This window comes from Apus apus, chromosome 2, assembly GCF_020740795.1.
Source record: "Apus apus isolate bApuApu2 chromosome 2, bApuApu2.pri.cur, whole genome shotgun sequence".
In the NCBI taxonomy this organism is placed as follows: Eukaryota; Metazoa; Chordata; class Aves; order Apodiformes; family Apodidae; genus Apus; species Apus apus.
Window position 1 is genome coordinate 17416984 of NC_067283.1, and position 22186 is coordinate 17439169.

Genomic DNA, 22186 nt, shown 5'->3' on the forward strand with positions numbered 1-22186 from the left:
CAGGACAGGAAGCTTCACTTTCAGTTATACAGCCTGGCCCTCATCCAGCAATGTTTCTGGGTGCAAGCAAGAAATTCCATTAATTCCTATTAGGCTATTTATCTTAAGTACATACATAAATGCTTATCAAATTTTGATACAGCAAACAACAAACTATGTAACTGAGGCCTAGACCAAGAATATCTTAATATATTACTACTATTCTACAACTCTAAAATTAACATGAAGCAGAACCAGAGAGTTCTAAAACACAGAAAATTGCATGACATCATTTATAGCACACCAGTAATTGTGCAATCAGTATCAGTGACATCCCTCACGTAAATTGTGGGGTTTTGAGGATCCCTTAAGCAAACGAACAAACAAGACAGTCTTTTTTTCAAAAGCATCTTATCAACCAGATAGAAATACCATAGCTTTTGCTTTCTATCTTCTATTCTGTTAGAGCATAAGATAAAATCCTGTACTGGAACTTCATATACAACTTCTTTTTGGTTGTTTGAACTAGTCATGGTATAAGAGATCCTGTGGAATAACATCCTGTAGCATGATTTCTCTCTCTAGAAGAGAAGGGTACTTAAGAAACAACAGATTCAGAGGTTTAAATCTCTTCGAAGAGTTAAAAAAAAAAAAATCACAAATTGGGAAACCTTTAAGTGGGATTTTGGAAAGGGATGGCGAGTGCTGAACTAGATACTTAAAAATGCTAATATATTTGGGTAGAAAATCAAGTAAGGGAGCCAGGAGACCCACATGGTTAAACAAGGAACTGCCAGGCAAACTCAAGTGGAAAAGAGAATCTATGGATCATGGAAGGAGGGGCTGGCCACTTGGGAGGAATATAGGACTGTTGTCAGAGGATGCAGGGAGGCAATCAGGAAAGCTAAGGCCTCCTTGGAACTAAACCTTGCTAGTGAGGTCAAAGACAACAGAAAGGGCTTCTTCAAATACACTGCAGATAGGACTAGCACTAGAGGCAATATAGGCCCACTGCTGAATGAGGCGGGCACACTGGTGATAGGATATAAAGAAGGCAGAGGTGCTGAATGCCTTCTTTGCCTCTGTCTTTACTGCTGCAGGCTCTCCCCAGGAGCCCCAGATCCCTAAAGCCCCAGAAGAAGTATGGATAGAGGAGGAGTTTGCTTTGGTAGATGAGGATTGGGTTAGGGATCAGTTAAACAATCTGGACATCCATAAGTTGATGGGTCCTGATGGAACACACCCATGTGTGCTGAGGGAACTGGTGGAGGTCATTGCTAGGCCACTCTCCATCATCTTTGGTAAGTCATGGGCAACAGGAGAGGTGCCTGAGGACTGGAAGAAAGCAAATGTCACTCCAGTCTACAAGAAGGGCAAGAAGGAGGACCTGGGTAACTACAGACCCACCAGCATCACCCCCATCCCTGGAAAGGTGATGGAACAACTTATTCTTGGCACTATCTCTACACATATCAAGGTTGTGGGGGTCATTAAGAGCAGTCAACATGCTTGTACCAAGGGGAAGTCACGTTTGACCAACCTTATAGCCTTCTGTGAGGAAGTAACTAGGTGGATAGATGATGGTAGTATGGTAGATGTGGTTTATCTTGATTTTAGTAAAGCATTTGACACTGTCTCCTTACAGCATCCTCTTAGATAAACTGAGGAAGCATGGTCTTGATGATCAGGTAGTGAGGTGGATCATGAACTGGTTGAAAGGAAGAAGTCAGAGAGTTGTAGTCAATGGGACAGAATCTAGTTGGAGGCCTGTGACTAGTGGAGTCCCTCAGGTCGGTACTAGGACCAGTGTTGTTCAATATCTTCATCAACCACCTGGATGAGGGAACAGAATGTACCCTCAGCAAGTTTGCTGATGACACTACACTGGGAGGAGTGGCTGACACACCAGAAGGCTGTGCTGCCGTTCAGCAAGACCTGGACAGGCTGGAGAGCTGGGCAGGGAGAAACTTGATGAGATTCAACAAGAGCAAGTGCAGAGTCTTGCATCTGGGGAAGAACAGCCCCATGTACCAGTACAGGCTGGAGGCTGACCTGCTGGAGAGCAGTGTAGGAGAAAGGGACCCGGGGGTCCTGGTGGACAGGAGGATGACCATGAGCCAGCAATGAGCCCTTGTGGCTAAGAAGGCCAATGGCATCCTGGGGTGTATTAGAAAGGGTGTGGTTAGTAGGTCAAGAGAGGTTCTCCTCCCCCTCTATTCTGCATTGATGAGGCTGCATCTGGAATATTGTGCCCAGTTCTGGGCCCCTCAGTTCAAGAAGGACAGGGAACTGCTTGAAAGAGTCCAGCACAGAGCCACAAAGATGATGGAGAGAGTGGAACATCTCCCATATGAGGAAAGACTGAGGGAGCTGGGTCTCTTTAGCCTGGAGGAGACTGAGGGACGACCTCACTAATGTTTACAAATACATTAATGGCAAGTGTCAGGAGGACAGAGCCAAGCTTTTTTCAGTTATGTCCAGTGATAGGACAAGGGGCAGTGGGTGCAAACTGGAGCATAGGAGGTTCCACGTAAATATCAGAAAAATCTTCTTTACTGTGAGAGTGACAGAGCACTGGAACAGGCTGCCCAGAGACGTTGTGGAGTCTCCTTCTCTGGAGACATTCAAAACCCACCTGGATGTGTTCCTGTGTGATGTGCTCTGGGTGATCCTGCTCTGGCAGGGGGGTTGGACTAGATGATCTTTCGAGGTCCCTTCCAACCCCTAAGATTCTGTGATATTCCAACAACAGATCAATCATCAGACTAAGTATGAACACGCTACTAGACTGTCTCAGTTTACTCTGCTTTACCTGCTATGCTAAGAGTATTTTCATAAGCTTTTCTCTTCAGTTGGAAAGTTGGCTTATGATCCCTTCTATTTACATACCTCTAACCATTTTGCTGGCAGAGGCATTAGTCAGCTTAACAGTGAACTGATCCTGGGAAAAAATCACAAGTGAAAACCAACCAAGGCAAATACAATCAACTAGCCTCCAGGCAAAGGGAAAGAAAACAACAAAAGAAACCACAAACAAAACCAAAGGTAGGGTTCTGGTTTTACACTTGGATAAATTAGCTCATTTAGTTTGTCACAAAGCTTCAACAAGCAACTCTACATGCAAAAGTGATGGTGCAAGCCAGAATGAGGGTAAGCAATGTCAAATGGAAGCAGCTGAAACCAGTACTTCCACTGGACAAAAATGCTTATGCAGGTCTGACCTCACACTGAGGAACTTTGTCTTAATCTATTAAGTTAAATCTTTACATTAGAAGGTTGCATTTTACAAAGTAATTTGAGGGGACTTCTCAGATTTGTTTTCTTGTACACTCAGACATTTTTAAAAGTCTGACTCCTATATAAGAATGAGCAATGTGCCTTTAAAATGATTTTACCCCTTTGAGGTTTCCTAAATTGAGAAACACAAATATACCTACACCTCCAGCAAAACAGGTTTTTTGGTTTGGTTTGTGGGGTTTCTTTATCAAGTTTTTGAAGCTTTTCTTTTCATTTGTTGCTGTGAGACATTTTAAATAAGCATAGAAAGCATGAAAGAGTCCATTCAGCTACTTACCATTTAAATCTTTAAAACCAACTGTAAAGCTGAATTCATTGTTGGACACTTTGGGAGATGGAGGTTGTAGAGTCTCCACTCCTAAACTCTGTTAAAGTAGAAGAAAAAAATAAGGTGTCTGGCAACATAATTACTATTACAGACATAAAGATCTGTAAATCAATTTGTCTAATGAAATAAATTATTCTTCAAGGAACAGAATGATACACTAGTTTCTGGGATTATGCCTAGACTGGTAAACTAAATAGGGCCAAGACATGGGTTCAAGGACTGTCTCACAACCATACCAAGTGTTCATGGTTTGCATGTTTCTCAACACCATGCTGACCCAAGCAACTCTTGTCAGACAGCTCCTGGGCTTGTTGTGGGGAACAGTGGAGCCTACAGCTGTTTCTACTACAGACAGTGAATAAAGCCAGACAGATTTTTAGGTTCTGGTTGGGTTTTTTGAAATGGGGGAAGAAAGAAGGTGTTGAAAAAGTTTAGCTGTGTACACATTTGACTGACACAGCACCATTTGCTCCAGAGTGCTTTATTTACTAATATAAATGTAACCTAGCTGTTGCTTTCCCTGCTGCTTGCAAAAAAATCCCAACAAAAACAATGTAATACAATAAAAAACCAAAATATGCTGCTGTTTGCAATAAAGGCTGCAAATCTTCAGCTTAAATAGAGAATTCCTAGTTTGTGCCCTGTTGGTTAGGAAGCAGGCAGGGAACCAATGCTTCACAAGTTAGGAAAAATGCATAAAGAAGAGACAGGAAAAGACAAATTCTCCATTCCACAGTGCAGAAGGTGATAGCTCTAACAAGAAAACACTGTAGACAAGACTGGAAAGAATTTCAAAGGTCTGTCTAAACCATGCAGCTGTCCTAAGGCAGGACAGCTATACCTGGCTCATACCTGAAAAATGTATACTTAACATGATTTTTAAAGCCTCCTATTAGATAAATTCCATATCACCTCTGGCAATCTGTTTCACTGTTTCACTATCAAGACTACTAATGCTGCCATCAAACCTTTCCTGTGATGCTCAACCTAACCTTCCTTTGCTGCAGCTGAAGACTATTCCCTGTTGTCCTACTCCTCATGAACATAAGGAACCACTACTTTGCTCTGCTCAGATGCTGCCTTTGATGTATTTTAAGATTTTTGTTAGTCTCCTCTTCTCTAGACTAAACAACCCCCCCCAATACTTCTGATAGGTCATGTTTCTTTTCCTTCCGTTATTCCGACTGCTTTCCTCTGGATTTTCTCCAGTTGGCCCTTCTTCTCCCCAAAATGCAGTGCTAACACTGGACACAGTTTCCTGGTTGAGGTTTTACCAATGCTGGCTCAGAATGGAAGGATTACTTCATATACCCTACAAGCTATACTCCTGTTTACACATCCCTCTGAGATGTTTGTCTACTGGTGCCCATACTCAATTTGTATCAGAGGCTTTTATATTTCTTAGAGTTGCCTGAAACTGGCACGCATTTTCCATGAAAATGAATACAAGTGTTATTCCTGGCAGCTCTTCACCAATTTCCCACCCAGAACACGTTGGTTTCTTCTGAAGTTATACAGAGCTGGAAACCAAAGCAATGAGAACTTTAAACGTTTCTATGTTAATACTCACTGTCATAAAGACAGACATAGTATAAATAGGGGAAGAGATAGAAATTAAGCACATGAGACTGTTTTACATTGCCTGAGAAAATAAAAAGATAAAAAGGGAGGGCACAAAATGTATTGATGAAACGGACTAAGAGCATAAGGGAAATGGTTTCATTAATAATCTCATACTGCCCATAAAAGTGCATCAAAAAATGAAAGTACACACAAGGAGAAATAACAGAGAAAATCATCAAAATACTAAAAAAAAGTTTAAGTACACAGAAATACCAGAATGTGCCTTTCATAAGCAGTTAGCTCTTTTTAACAATCTAGCCTGCACTGATATTACCTTATTTTTCAGGTCACTTGTTTTAAATGTCAAGGAGATAAATTTATTTGAAGCTTTTTCAAAATAATGTGTCTGTATTTATTCAGAGTGTATGCACACTAAAAATGTAAAAAAGTTGCCTCTTTACTGTAATACGTAATAGCTGCTTTTATAATCTTGATGGAAAAAAAAAATATTTACCTGGGTTAGCATATCCATTTCCCCAAGTAAATTGCTGAACATTTCATCTATATCATCACATGTTTGCTCCATCTGAAAAAAAAAAATCCACCAACAAGGAATCATTTTAAGTTCATTTCAAACACAGCAATGATCAAAACCAGAGGATATCCAACAATCTTTTATATTGTATTCCCAACTAACTTTAACACAACTGTTCGTTACTTGCAAAACCCTCCACCCAGAGTTTAGAAATAACTACTAACAGATCAGAATCTCAATCCTGTATGTGCTTAAAATACACACTTGAGCTCTTACAGAAATCAGGAGTTTCAACCATCTCCTTGTATTATGTACATTTCATAGGGAGTCACTAGCTAATAAACCATGGTTGCATCTTAAACATCAAAGAAATGTAGCTAGTGAGAGACAGAGAGGGAAACAAAGTTTAAGGTTGAGAAATTCTTGAATGCTTCATGTTGAAAGCTTTTTCTCTCTGGCTTACATGACTAATAATACAAGAGTTTTGTTGGGTGTTAACTAGTGCAGGACCTGGTTGTGGTTAGGTACATGACCAACTTTTTGTCTCAGTATTTCTCCCTATTTTCTTTCAAATATATGTGCACTGAGACAACTCCAGTCATACCTGACTTCAAGATACCTGAGGGAGAGCCACCGAGACAAAGGAAATGTGTACATGCTGCATGACAGCAAATGATGACTCGTTTTCCAAGAGGGGTGAGTACAGCACCACACACTGGTGGTGCTGAGATAGGGGGGAGATATTGCTTCTGTAATAAACCCCTTTCTCTTTCTCATAAATTTGTTCCTCTGCAGGGACAGGAGTGGTGTCTGACATGGAACACTGCCAGAGACAAGACCTATAAACACCATTTTCTTAAGACGCTCAAGCCTGCAAGGGACTGAGAACTCTGTTAGTGAACGCATAAAATTAAGGTTCAAATTAAAGTAAAACTTTAAACATTTAAGTAGTCCTATTCGTTCACTGGGTTTGTGTGCACCTGTACTGGGTTTATGTGGCACGGTTTTTGCAGAGGAGAGCTGCAGAAGGGCTTCATTGAGAAGACAGCAGGAGCTGCCAGCATGTCAGAGAGAGTAGTTCCAGCTGGCTGTAAGATGGACTTGGTGCTGACCAAAGCTGAGTCCATCAGCAATGGTGGTAGCATCTTTATGACAACATACTTCAGGGTAAAAAATGCTGCACAGCAGCTGTAAGAGAGGAGTGAGAAAACACAAGCCCTGCAGACACCAAGGTCAGTGAAGGAGAAGGTGGAGGTGGTGTTCCGCTTAATGGAACCGAGATTCCCCTGCAGCCCATGGTGAAGCCCATAGTGAGGCAGGTTGTTACGCTGCAGCACATGAAGAACCATTCCAGAGCAGATATCCACACTGCAGACCATGGAGGACCCTACACCAGAGCAGGTGGACTTCACCTGAAGGAAGCTGCAGGCCATGGTGTGCCCATGCTGCAGCAGGCTCCTGGTGGGAACCACAGCCTGTGAAGAGATGGGATTTTTACAGTTTCTAATAAATTTAGACCTTTTTTCTTTACTATTATATTATTTTCAGACACATTTGATTCATAAGGAAAATAATGCAAACCTATGAAAAAAGCAACATGCACAGAATTCTGTAAGAATTACACCTCCACTGTAAAATGGAGCTGAGTTAGTCACTGATGAGTTTTCCTTATCAATTCAAATACATTACATTTAACAGTAGGTTTGGGTTTTTTTGACCTTAAGCACACGGGGGAAGGGCAAAGGCCTGAATCTTTTTGAGAAGGAAATATGTTTGTGTTCCTTTCAATGAACAGACATCAATCACGATCACCAAGCTGATAAAGCCATGTTGTCACTAAGTTACTGCCCCCACTGGTGTGCATATATACATATAAAAAGTTATTTTGTAAAAAAAAAATTTCTCTTGAATTTTTATTGATTTGGTTTAGGAAGACAAAATTAACACCATAATCACCAAATATGCCGAAAATATTTTTATGTTAAAATACACTGAATGATCTCTTAAACAGAAATGAGAACTCTACAAATCCAGCAGGGGCTTTGTCAAGAGCTAGAACAGCAAAAGATAATATAGTGAGTCCCCAAAACAGCATAAAGTGGAACTGCAAGAGTGTCCATCCACTCTACTCCTCTTTGACTCCTCTCCACAGTAATTTCCATTTCTTTTACTTGATTGCCACAGTAGGAACAAACAGACAAAACAATATGCAGATCTGGGAACTATCCTCTTCAATTAAGATGTTGCTTAATTTTGGACTACCAAATTCTTTTTACTTTTATAAAAAGCCTTTAACTTATTCAAGCCAGAAACTCATAGCGAAACCTGCAGGTGTATGTGCTATTATTAATAAAAAAGGGAAAAAGATTTACCAAAGACTTCAGAAGAATACTGAGTTTCATACTCAGTCCTCCTCTATGCCCACTACACAGTAACTTTTCTATCAGGTTTTTCTATATAACACTAATACTAGTACCTCTTAAAATCACTATCAACTGCAATAAACTGAAAAAAAAAAAAGACAGTACTTTTACAATAAGTTTCCCATATTATAAGATTTTAAGCAGAGACAAAAATCAGAATTAAAATAAAAAGAGGAAACTATGGTTGTCAAGTACAAATATGCTAAAGAGGGGCATGTGGGAAGGCACCGATGTGAAACCTACGTATTTTTAAAGTGATTGATTTACAAATTGATGCCTTGTAAACCACTTTTTGAAGTAATGCCATGTGTATAGACAAAGGTATTCCTTGTCTTTTATTTCCCCCAAATTTCACATCCTCAAATCTTCACTGAGCTCTCATGAAATCTTTTTTTTTTTTAAATGCTCCCACATTTCTCAGCTTGTACATCTAAGTGGTTGGGGCATTTTCTCTTCAGCTTGCTATTCTAACCACAAAGTCTCAATATTTTGTTTATGCATATGAAAATCTCACAGTTTTATATAGCACACACATTGACTCTTTGTATTTTGACTTTGTATTTTGGATATATTAATTCACCCAATCATTTATCAGAAGTTCCCCAGACCTGCTAGACCTAATTTTTTTTACCTTCTTGGCTGACTAAAATAATTTAAATCTAAATTAAGAGACGTGAATAACAAAAGTCTTTTATTTTATTGTACTCTTTGTACTTCCTGCATATCTGTATTTCAGCTCACGCAATGAAAAAAATATGGTCTCTGTGTTTTCGTTCCTACTTCTCACCTGTTAGTGTCTGTCTTTTCTCCATCTCACCCTTTGTTGCCATTTCCGAAGACCACTTTAGGTGCCCCTGTGAGGGTGCCTCCAACCACCCCTGCTGTCCTGGATGACAATACAAAACTCCTGTGCACTGTATTTCTAAATTTGGCAACAGACCCACAAAAAACTTCTTCCCTATCTTAAAAATATCTACTCCAGATATACCCTTATTTTGAAATTGAGATGTAAATTTCTACATTTTTTGAGCTATGGGCTAGGAAATTGGAAATAAGTTCTCTCACTTCTAACACCAGAGAAATCTGGCAGATGCACAAAAAGAAAGCTTGCTCACAGAGATGGATGGGAAACATTCCCTGGTCCAACTTGCTGTGCTTGCATGAGCAGCGTACTTTGCTGACAGAGAACACTGTTTTCCTATGGGGATGGTCCGGTATTCAAGGGCACCAAATTAAAATACTGAGAAATTTCTTGCTTAGATGCAAGAATGGAGAAGCAGTCCCTGCACACAGTCTCAAGGTGCAGGAAGCTAACAGAACAAGTAGCAAAATACTGGCACAAAATTCACCCTGCTTAGAAGAGAAGATATTAAAAAATATGATGCAAGCTGACAGGGTAATCATATGGTGCAGCTCAACAAAACCCAGGCACGGTAATGTACTAAGCAGGGTTTGAACTGTTAGTCTCTGACAGCTCTGAGGATTACCAAAAGCCAGTCCCTTTCAACAGGAAGAGTGGTTTAAGTCACATGGCAACAAGGCTCTGCACTTGCAATTTGAAAACAAGCTCAAAGCCCTCGTGCAGTTCTGAACAGGAAACACCAACGGTATCACACACAAGATTACCATCTCTGCAAATCAGTCTCAGTTGAGTTGATGCAGTTTAATCAACCTGAGGGCCACAGACAAAAAAGCAATGAGGAGAGGCACGGTGTATCAATAGAACATACAGCAGTATAGAGCAGATTCATTATACAAACACCGTCAGGAACCAGTCCACTTTGTGATCTGGTGAACAGTTATGAAACATTCATGAACTTCAAAACACAGCTGTTATTCTTACACTGCTATATATGCAAATAGCAAGGATAAAAATACATTAAGTATACTTTTGCAAGTCACACAGAAAGATCAAACGCACACCTTCACCTCCTAGCTCCTGCACTACAGTGTGTAAGCATCAGAGTACTAAGTCCATGAGAACGAACGCTACTTGTTTGACTATCCAAATGACCACTACCAGCATTGTAACTTCCTAGTAATGCTCAGTACTTAAATGTTTTCTGTAGTGGAATGAAGGAAGTTTTACAGAGAGACCCACTAGTAGTCCAATGATTAAATCACTAAAACCAGAGATTGATCCTCACCTATGACAAATTATGCAAAGCAGATCATCCCAGATCAATGATAGCAAAAAAAAACTAGGGAAGAGTGAAAAAGTCACAGAAGCCCCAACACAAAAAGCAAAGCTGAAAAGACTGTAACTGACTGCCGCAGGAAACAGCTGTGAAAGTAGTGTGTATTAAAAAAAATGCATCAAAACCTAGAGGAAAGTTACTGAGGCATCATTTCTTCCTGGCTTATAACACAAAAATCAATGGGATTGTAAATGAAACTGAAAGTTGGTACAACTGCTCCATGGAAATGTGCACAGTGTAACTGTGTAACTCATCAAAACTGGTGAGTTAGCAAACTGAGGAGTTGGTTTTCTCTACAAGCACTCATAGTTGGAAGTGTTAGTATTTCAGAGAGTTTCAGGCAAGGATGATGAACCTCATGTTTTAAGACCTAAAACTAAGGCTCCACCAATTTGGAACCAAGAGTATAATGATAGACAGGCTACACCATGCCTTCCAGCACAGGATTTCTTGTACCTCCTTCTGAAGTACATGATGCTAATCACTGCTGGAGACAACCTGGTGGCCAAACTGACTTGCACGTCTGGAACTGATCTAAGTAGGTTTCTTACAATGATTTTACAGTTAGGTGTCAAGAAAAACTCAACTACTCAAATGTCTCTTATATACTTAACTGAGGCAGGATGGACACTTCCTAACCAGCTATTCCACCATGTTTAATATAAAGTCCCTAACATTTAGGTCAATTTGTATGAAGCAGAACACAAGAGAACATACATCTCTGCAGAATTCAGCCTAGAAGAATAATTAAATTATTTACTAATTCTGGTAGATACTAAGAAAGGAAACTGAAGTTTTGGAGTGATAAAGTAGAAATGGCAGCTGTCCCCCAGATTTCAAAATAACAATCAGATCTGGCAATTAGCATGCTGATTTGTCTCTTCCTTATCTACCTAACATGACCCTGTAACTCTCTTCTGTTTTAATATTAACTCATATTTTGAAAAGGATGGATTGAAAGCAACTAAGACTGCTTCCAGAACTGCACTTACCTAACATTTATAAGCATGGTATTTTCCAAGAAAAAGCTTGGACTCACAGATAACTCCGAAAGCAGTTTCTTACTGGTATCACTATTCTGGGAAATCTGGTGTGACTATAAGTTTATCCGCAGCTGAAATTACATTACATATTTATCTCAGGGATGGGTGTGACGTGGTAATGCAGCTCATGAAGGAATAAAAGCAAGACACTAAAACACTAGAAGCTTCAGGAAGACTGATAAAATTGCAAAGTATCTTTCCTAGTTTAAAAGTAAGTCACATTCGACTTTGGATTAAAATAAAAACTGCAGATAAATACAACTGTATGAGAGAATCCTTTTCTAATGCTAATCTGGGGCACTAGAGCGTCTTCAGGAGATCATGCCACAAAAAACATTTTGCAGCACTTTCATTGATTGCTCCAGACACATTTTTACATACACTGTGAAACCACTTTTGACTCCAGCTGCCCTGTTATCTTGCATCACATTGCTCATAATGACCCTAGCAAGAATAAAGGCACACTTGATACTACTTAAGCTTATTACTAACTCCAGAATCATTCACCCAGATGTAACTACAAACATCTTTAGATAAGAGCACCCCAAACTCACAGATGCTACTTCTGTTTCACAGACACTTTAACTATGCAATTTATACAATTAAGCCCCTTGAAAGCGTGTTAGAATCACAGAATGGTTTGGGTTGGAAGGGACCTAGAAGATCACCTAGTTCCAACCCCCCTGCAAGAACAACTTCCACTAGACCAGGTTGCACAAAGCCCTGACCAACTTGGCCTTAAACACCTCCATGGAGGGGGCCATCCACAACCTCCGTGGGCAACCTGTTCCAGTGCCTCACCTCGCTCACAGTAAAGGATTTCTTCCCAATGTCTAACCTACATCCCCCCTCTTCCAGTTTAAAACCATTACCCCTCATCCTATCACTACACACCCTGGTGAAAAGTCCCTCCCCAGCTTTTCTGTAGGCCCCCTTCAGATACTGGAAGGCTGCTTTACAGTCTTCTTGGAGCCCTCTCTTCTCCAGGCTGAACAGCCCCAACTGTCTCAGCCTGTCTTCATAGGAGATGTGCTCCAGCCCTCAGATCATCTTTATGGCCTTGCTCCAAGAGCTCTATGTCCCTCCTGTGTTGAGGGCTCCAGAATTGGACACAGTACTCCAGGAGGGAGTGGACCATCGGATGCAGTACTCCAGTGCAGAGTAGAGGGGCAGGATCACCTCCCTCGACCTGATGGCCATGCTTCTTTTGATGCAGCCCAGGATGCAGTTGATTTCTGGGCTGTGAGCACACATTGCTGACTCACATTGATACTGTATGGTTACAGACTCAGTCATCTTTTTCTTTTGTCGCAGAATTATTTAGTGTAGAATGGTCCAGTTTGGGGACTTTCTCCCCATAAGCCATACAAGCAGCACAAACTCTGTGCAGAATGAAATGGCAGATTTATTTCCAGTCCCAAGTCTTCACGCAGATTACTAGAAGAAACAATTCCCTACTCTGTGCCAGATTACTGGCACACAGGGACAAGATCTCCTTTCCCCCAACTTATCTTCTCCTGGGAAAGGCAAAAAGCTGGATGGAAGCATGTCCCCTGAGCTGGATTCAGTTCATATGAACCACCAGTTGATCTAGGCTCATCCATCTTGTGTTAGTAACATGTCTACTTCAGCTTTACTGAGATAAAACTGCACACATACAAGTTACCAGAAAATGTAATTCAGTTCTGGGTTCCTCCCATACCCTGCCTTGATAGGAGAATACAACAGTGAAAGAGTAAGTAAGTCTGAGTAGCACAAATTTGTTCTATTTTCACATTCCTTCCCATAATCTGTAGTTTTCTGATGTTGGTGTAATGTTTTCCTTCCTGTTTTTTCCAGTTACCCCACACTGCTGTACAGAACTTGCATGACAACAAGAAGTTGTCTTGTACTTTAAAAAATTACCAGCAAATTACAATAGCACAATTAATAATTATTTGATCCAGCAGAATGTTCAGCCTTAGTCCACCCTGCCAATGGAGTAGATCGGCTATAAGCATTTAATTCCAACTTGCTGCTTTTGAACCATTCCCAGACTTCCCTTATCCTCAGGTCACTGAGCAATGGGAAGTGTGTCTTGTGGCTGAAGATTTTGATATTTAGCTTCATAATCTGTACAATATGCTGATCCCACATGAACAGGTTAACAAGCAGAAAATGGTAGACAATAAAGCCTATAGATGAGAGAGGAAGGCATACAGGAATCCACAATGGAGGAAAATCCTTCCCCTCCCCAAATTCCTACAGAATCAAGAGATGTAATGTGGAATAATGAAAATAATAGCACGAACTTAGGAAGAATTAAAAAGAATGAAGTTACAGTACAAAATGTAAATGCAGCAGCTGCTACATCGAATAACCAATGGCTCATCTTTTCCAACACTCACTCCCTCCTCACAATGAGCCATTAGAGGTAAGTGGAAAATAGGCTGTAAGGGTCCATGACAAAACTGTCTACCCATACAAGTAACTTATTCCAAGGCCCTAGTCATTGGCAAAAGCTTTAAGTCACCATCTTCTCTCTTACAATCACCTGTTCTCATAACTGCCAGAAATGCTTAAGAGAGGGTACCCGTGGTATGGGAAAGGAAGACTGAAAAAGGTAAAGACGAACATAAAAGCTCTAACAGATAACAGTGAAGCAAAAGGGTGAAAGCAATCTGTAAAAAATTTATTGAATCCATCTGTTTATTTAATAGACAGCTTTTGTATTAAAATCAAATGAAGCCAGTAATGCTTGAATATGACTTTATAGGTATTTCACTGAAGTACAGTGCTCAGTGCTATAGTGAGTGGCAGAAAAATTAAGATTTTTTTCTAAATCTTTTTCTCAGCTTTACTACTGAAGAGTCAGGCACAATTTCAAGACCCATCATTAACTTTCCACCTAGAAAAGCTCTTTATTTCAGTCTCTATAATGCATAGTGATCTCAAACAGCTATAAGCAGTAGGTTTCAGACAAAGATGTGTAAGGAAACTGGAAGCTTGGAAGTCACCAGAGATGGGATGTTATATTGGCATGGCTGTGGCTGCTTTGCCACAGCCCAGCAGCCCTGAATCTCACAAAAGGCACAGTTTTTGGAAGAAAACGCAGCAACAGAAGTATCTTGTGACATTTACAGTGTAATTTTTCCATTACTGTAAGCTTTTCCATGAGAAGGAAATGCCACTGCCTCCCTGTCTTTTTGCCTTACAAGAGGAGGAGGGATGGAACAACTGATCTGGTCAGAGACAGCAACTCCATCATGACACACAGGAAACACAGGAGATCAATCCAGTGACAGATATGAAAGGCTTCACTGAATTTCATGGAAAAACATGGTCCCTGTGGGACAAAATTGCAGTTAAGTTTATGCTGAATCCCTTCCTAGGATTGGTACCCAAAACCACCGGCTCATTTGTATTTGCTCTCTCAAACATTAGGTCTGCTGGCTTCTTCTCAGACGTGAAGATGGGGTCACCAAAGTACAAGAAGTATTTGGGAATGTTATCTGTGCTCACGTTTTTAGCATGTATTCTCACTTGTTCAGGGTCTGGTTGGATGCGTCAGGCCACTGACAGCAGACACACAAGGAGTTTCATCCTTTAATATGTATTACATATCACACTTTTACATCCACTGCTTTAGGTTACAAGCAAACACAGTGAAAATAAAAATGGAAATGGACTGAGGATAAGCATCCAGTGCAAAAGTTCTATCAGAAGTATCTCTGTATGTATTTCTAAACACAGTATCATAGAAAAATTTTGTTTATATATACTGAACCTTCTTTTTCCTCTAGAATTCATACTGTACCTACTCCTCAAAATCGTGCTAATACTCCTAGTAACTGTAGCCCTAATTTATTTGAGCCCAAACTCATGGCATGCTGCATCAATACTCAACAAGAAGAAACAGTGCAGTGTGCAGGCTGATGTAGCTTCTGGTCTAATTATGAGAGCAATGAGCTAGCCACAGCTAAAAGGTCACTTTACTGGAAGAAAGACTTTTAAACTAATGACAAGCTTCTAAAAAAGTCATTATCAAGCTAGTTTGTGAATTCCCACATTGAAGTTTTCAGTCATATCAAAGTCATTTATGTTCCCTTTTCATTCACAGCCTGGGAACAATGCTACATATTAATATTGAGGGATGGTGAGGAACACTTGTTCATGTATGCTCAAAAGTCTCCACAGAACTTCAGAAGAACATGGCACCCTAGGTTCCTTCTTTCACAGCAAGTGCAACAAACCGTCTTCTCACTGGCATCTATATTGTTAATACCCAGGACAGCCATGAATCAATGGGCTGGATGATAAGGAAAGCTGCCTAAAATGCCGAATTTTCCAAAAGCAATTTTATCATGGATCAGTCTTCATAATGAAAAGACATATGGTGGAGCTTCTATGACATATGCATCCAATCTGGTCACCCCAGGCTCTTTTTAGTCAGTGAAGGGGAAAAAAAGGCAATTTTAAAGAGCATGATTCATGGTAGCCGTCTAAAACTGGGCAACTGAACCAGGTTCTAGCAGTATCTGTCTCTCTCCATTAACTGCAGACAAGACTCAGAATCTCAGATGACCAAGTAAAATGCTAATGTCTAAAGCTGGGTGAGGAGGATCCTGTCTATAAAGTCCAAGAAGTGCTTTGGAAGGCCTGCAAGGCTGCAGGTTACCATTGTCATCAGAGACTAGCTAAAGCTTCTTTATTGCTTCAGGCAAGTAAGAGGTCTTATTTTCACTTTCACCCCAGATCAGCACCTGATCATGTGAAGTAATTATCACAACCAGTCAGATGGGCCTACAAGAAAATTAATCAAGACATACTGAAATGAGAGCTGGAAAAAAAGGTCTGTGGGCAAGAAAAACACATGAAGTTTGCAGAGCTAGCAGGAAAGGACAGGGACATTGGTATCTGAATGATATGAAAAAAAACAAATTCAGCTACATTCCTGTAAAGCCTCCTCTGAAACACAAACTCAATAAAATTTTTCCAAGATCATCTTCTCAACAGATGTTAATGAATTTGCAGACGAAATACATCCTCTCTTTAACAATGCAACCCCTGCTTTCAGCTCCAACAGTATTCCAGACTTGGACATTTTGTAGGGCCAAAGAGCTGCAATGCAATAGCTGATCCCTCCATCCACAGATTACCCAAGCCCTACCTCTCCCTTCAGCACATACTGCAGAGAAAGAGAAGGAGAGCTTTCTGCCTCTTGTTCCTCTCACTGCTGTAAGACATTTCTTCTTACAGGAAAGGTGAAACACAGCAAAACCAAAATCTTAGTGGGCTCGGTAAATTCTTTACTACCCAAGAGATCTCAGGCCACAGTACTGAGTTAAGCTGTTTAAACATTCAGTAGGCCCCTCTCTTCATCTTGTTGTCCTCTTTTGTGCCAATTGTTACCCACCCAAATGTTTTAGTCTCTAAAGCTTTATAAATAAATAAAAAAAAAGATCAAGTTTACAGCCTGATCCACTGGTGCATGAGCTATAGTGTCTGATCTAGTGGACACTGCCCACGCAGTGAGAATCACACTTCTGACCTGCAAAAATCAAACTTTGCTGGAATAAATACATTTGATAACAAAATAAACCAGCACTTCAAAGGCATCATACTCTGCTCAAAGATACTACACACCAAATAATTGCAAATTCCACCATGAACAATTAAAACACAATTTACTGATTAATTACTTTGAGCCTTCAGTCCTATTTGCCTCCAAACACCACAAGAGCGTGTAGTACCCACTGGAGGTATTTAAAGAAGACACAGAGAATGATCACAAGTACCCTTTCAGAGACAGTAAATCTTCCAGTTATGTGTGCTCCCGGATGGATGAGAATTCTCTGAGAATACAAAAAAGAGATCGCTCAACTATCTGTAATGCTCCATTGATTAAACCTCCCAAAGATATTTGCAATCCTTATTTCAAACCAAATCTCTCAATTCTTGGGCAATGCTTGCACAAAGCATGAAGTACAATTACATGTAATTAGTCTCCTCAGAAAGCCCACAGGGGAAAGCAGAACTGAACAGGTTCAGCAAAGAGTTAAACATTCTGTTTTAAACATAAAGTTTTAACCTAAATTCACATTCCTTACAAAGTTCCTAGGAAAAAAAAAGCTTTGTAAAGTTAGTGAAGACAAATGAATAGGAGCCTGCACAGGTGGGGTAAGTAATCTGGTATAGCTCTCTGAAGCACTGAGGCCTACCTATTTTGTCTTTAATGAAACATATATACTAAATCAAGTCCTGGAAACAATTTACACCACTGTTGTGCAGCAGCAGGGTAATTAAATTACAGAGACATCAATAGACTCATCTTTAAAATGGGTATTTTTTAGAAGCAAGTCAGGAACAGAGGACAAAACATTAATGTCACGTAGTTCACAAAGGGGAACTAGAACCAAAGAGGAAAAACGACTGCCAAAACCCTGCAAACAAAAGTTTTGATGGGTAGTCAAGCTGGAGCCATGCTAATCACAGGATCAGAGCAATGTAGGGCATGAAGTGACCTCGGAAGTTAAGCTGTTCCTTCCAGTTTGGTGGCACCCTGCATATCCTGTTTATAGGTTGTACTCCTGCATCCAAATTTTTAATGAGTTAAGACCAGCTGCCTATAAGGCCTTACCAGATATATTCTCCCATTGTGACAATGAATGGATCTAATGACTTCTCTTTTGGTGCACAAGGGATTGAAAAACCACCCCAAGCTTGTGGAGACTGCATTTGTGTTACTTCCCCACGGCATTCTGATGAAGGTATCATTCAGGATGGGCCTTCAAAGTCAGGAGACACATCTATTTCTTCCCTAAACATGCAGCCAAATACACCACCAGCAGAAAGATGTAAACTGCATTCCTCAGAAGTCTGTACTGGCTGTTTTGCCATAACCACACCACTTTCTTACATGCCTAGGTTAAGACTGATAGATTAGCACGTTCACACGGTGTATTTTTTGGCCACTCGTGCCAGACCACTTGGTCTGCAGTTTCTCCTGCCCACCTTCACTTTTCCAACCCAGCCATCAGAAACAGGGCACCGGGCGTCCCCAAGATCCCAGGTGCCTCACGAGGCCGCAGGGAAGATTTTGCAATGCTGCCTTGGGAACGATTAATGTCCCACCCGCTCTCAGGGCCTGGGCAAACTAAAGGACTGACTCAGGTTCACGCCACCGGAGAGAACAATCAACACTGGAACCCCGTGCCACAGGACTAGATCCCATTATCCCATTTCAGCGCACCGAGGCCACGTTTGCCGTCGGAAGGCTCCCTGTCCCGCGGGGAGAGGCCCGTGAGCGCGGGCTCCCGTCGCGGGCTCCCCGGGCGGCACGGCGGGGCTGGCGGGCTACTCTGCGGGCATCCGCGCTGCCACCCTCCCTCCAGGGCCACCACGAGCCGTGCCCGGAGCGGGGTTGGTGGCAGCGTCCCACCCCGAGCACCGCTACTGCACCGGCACGACTCCTGCCCACGCCGCACACAGCACCTCGTGCCACGCCACGGCGGCCGCCCCGCCGGGGGCCCGGGCTGGCGCTGGGGGCCCTGGGGGTCCGATTAACCCCCTCCCCACCCCCGCACGGATTACCTTGGCGGGAAGGCGGCGGGGGCCGCCGGCTCCCGGAGGCGCTGCGAGCAGGAGGTGCGGGGCAGCGAGAGCGGCTCCGCGGAACCCGCGCACGGGAGGGACTCGCCCCGCCGGGGGGAAGTGCGGCCGCCGCCCCGGGAGCCGCCCCGCCGCACGCAGCACCACCCCCGCCTGGGGGCCGAGGCGTCCCGCAGCGCCTGGGCGGGCCAGCCCCACCCCGGGCTGTCAGCCGCAGCTGCGGCGCGGGATGAGGCGGGCGCGGGATGAGGCGGGCGCGGGATGAGACGGGCCCGCGCACCGCGACGGGCTCCCGTGGCAGCGCCTGGCCGCTCGAGGCCGGCCGCAGGGCTGCGCGGAGCCGCGTCCCCTCCGCCGCGGGGACAGGCCTGCTCCTCCCTGGTGCCTCAGGGGCAAGAGGGCTGCTCCCCACACGCAGCCTGCGGCGCGCCCTGGGGTGGTTTGCGGCGCTGGAGGCCCGGCCGGAGAGGCTGCGGTGCCGGGGCAGAGGCCCCAGGGCGCCCTGGGCCGGCTGGGCCGGGCCCGCTGCCCCCCGGCCGGGCAGCGCTGCCCCGAGCGCTCCCCGTCCCTGGCTGAAACGCGTGTCTTTCCCGCCCCGTTTAGCGACTTTACACCTCTTTTAAAGTAATGCTCCTGCAAGGCAACAAACTGCTTTCGTGGCATTTTTGCAGAGTTCTGTAGGACGGCGAGGCGCTGCTGTAAGAGCGCTTAGAACTTCCTTTCCCGGGGTAACACGTTCAGTTCCATAGAAAGCCCGGGAGGAAAAAAGTTCGGAGGTTTCCATCTGAAGTTAAAAAGGCAAGGATAAGTTCGAAAATTCAGTGGAGCCTTAATGGGGTTATTTTTGTCAAGTAAACAAGATGACGTTCTGTGTGCTGCAAGTACCATGCAAAGAGACCCCTCCCGCTATTAAAAATGTAATTTTCATTGTCCGTAACTTCACCAAAACAATGCTTCTAGCTGATTTTTTCTTACTTGTCTAAGACACTTACAGTAAAGCACAGTGAACAAAGGTGAAGATGACACCATCTCCTACTTAAGTTTAAAAAAGTCATAAAGTAGTTTAGCTTCATCTTGTGTTTGCAGTCAATTGATATTAAAACACCAGATTTGGCTCCAAAGCAGCCAAGAAATCCAATGTTTGGTTCTGTCAACACTGCTGGAGGTAAAATTCTAGCAGAAGGATGGTAGCATTTTAAATTACCACTATGTTTTGCACAGCAAATATGTTTCAGTGCTGTAAGGGGTAAATGCTTTGAAAAATTCCAGCTGAGAGATCTCAGCCATGTTTAAGAATGCATTTAGGGACTAGTACATTGTTCTGCTCATGTTGTTTAAAAAAATCAAGTTACTTCACTGAGAAGCTGGCTAAATTTACCAGACACTTTGCTGAGGTTTGAACTGCATCTGGCCGGGTATGTGAAGATACATCTAAATCTGGCAAACTTCTCAGCATTTGAAAAATTGTGCACAAGGTCAATAAACAGTTATTAGTTCATCACCTTGGGAGTCTGAGATTCCATGGATACTGCATGTTCTCTTTGTTGACTTTAATTGCAGTTGCTCCTTTTGCCTTTTGGAATCATTATGGTACCAAGTAAAGAGGTAATTTTGAAAGATCAATTTTGAAATCAGCACTTTGCAGTGAACGCTCTGCATGTATTAAGATAATAATATTAGATTATGCATTTTGTTATCAAAAAATGCTTTTTCACTTCTATATGTGACCTTCCAGTAACATGGCCACACCCTGATTACACTAGTGGTTTCACACTTATTTTGCTGTTGTTGAAATACATGACCAAATACTTGTTATAATAATGTAGAAAACATCTATTGTGCTTGTACAAATGAGCCCTTGTTTTTTCTGTGTCTAGACTTATTCCTGTGCTCTCCCAAGTAGCCTGAGAAAGTTGAATGGCAGTATTTTCCAGCTCTCCTTGTACCTGGCTCTAACAGGCATAATTATCTCTAAGAAAAGCAGTGGAGGTGAAAAGGGCACATCTCTAGAAAGCAAGGAGAAAATAATAGAAGTCCCAAAAAATCCTGCATGTTATCTGAGAAGTTTTTGGGCAGCATTCAGGAGCATGAGCATTCTACTCCAGTGGGATGGGTGGAGACCACCATGTGTTCATAAGGAAGAAATGAGGTGAGGGAGATGCTGCTGCAGATGTGGGCTTGCTTAGCAGCGTGTGTCTGAATGTTAGAGGCAAAGTTTGTGGCAAGAGCAGGTGGAAATATGTGATTTGTTTTCTGTTCTCCCAACTAAAGTGAATGTGCAGCAGAATCATTCCCCTGAAGTCCAGCCCTCCATTCTGCTCTTTTCCAGAAGCTTTTAATTTTGTGATGGAAAGAAGACACATGTACCCCACCCACATTACAGTTGTGTGTTTCACAGCAATTCCATGACTCAAGATCTAACATTTGCAATTACAAATCATTCTTTTCTTATCACGGGAGAGTAAATCACGGGGTAGTTAGGCTGTCATTATACACCCTCAGCTAATGGGAGGTTTATTAACCTCCACAGTCCTTTTGGCTTGCATTTCATTGTAGTCTAAGTTTCTATAAAGCAGCAGATACTTTAACATTAAAGCAGAACATCTGTTTCTAGTGTCAAGAAACCAGCACTTCACTAGCAAAGAAAAGTAATGTTTTACCACATATGCCCTCCCTTAAGTTTCATTGACATCACTTTATATGCTGATAATGATTATAGAGACAGAACCTAATTTTCTCTACCAGATGAACTGACAATATGCTGACTAGGATCTTACTTTCCCAGAATAATGCAAGACCAGTCCATAGCCCTGTGTTATTAATGGAAAGGCTGCAGATACATAAAATATTGCCCCGCCATTGTGCCAGTGACCAACAATAAAAAAAGGAAAACATATTTATCAGTGTATTAATTAGCTCTTTTGTCATACACAACACATAAAATACAATTGAAAAGGTATGTTTGTTTAGTTGTTATTTAAACAAAACTTTCAGAATGATGGAAGAATGAAGGTTTTTATTATAGAGGGCAAAGACATAGACAGAAGATACAAAATAGGATAAAAATGTATCAGTTTAAGGTAAGTGATATCTAAAAGTTGGAGTATCATCTTTTCAACTAGTACTTTGCAGACACTGAAAATCTTTGGTACAGTGACTGGATGATTCTCTGGGGTACACCAGATGTTTTTTTTTTTCCACTTAAAATGCTGGGGTTTTTTCCAAAACCT

General features: G+C 42.0%; 1 protein-coding gene across 1 annotated transcript in view; it reads right to left on the reverse strand.

Moving 5' to 3' along the window:
* The window catches only part of APBB1IP (amyloid beta precursor protein binding family B member 1 interacting protein), a 62280-nt gene extending 43259 nt beyond the window's left edge, over positions 1-19021 (reverse strand). Inside the window, exons 1-3 of the mRNA XM_051612151.1 lie at positions 18939-19021; positions 5682-5753; positions 3554-3641 (exon numbers count right to left, since the gene is read on the reverse strand). Coding sequence (XP_051468111.1) covers positions 3554-3641; positions 5682-5753 — 160 coding nt within the window. The 5' untranslated portion in view covers positions 18939-19021. The remainder of the gene's footprint in view (positions 1-3553; positions 3642-5681; positions 5754-18938) is intronic.
* Between the last annotated feature and the right edge of the window lie 3165 nt (positions 19022-22186).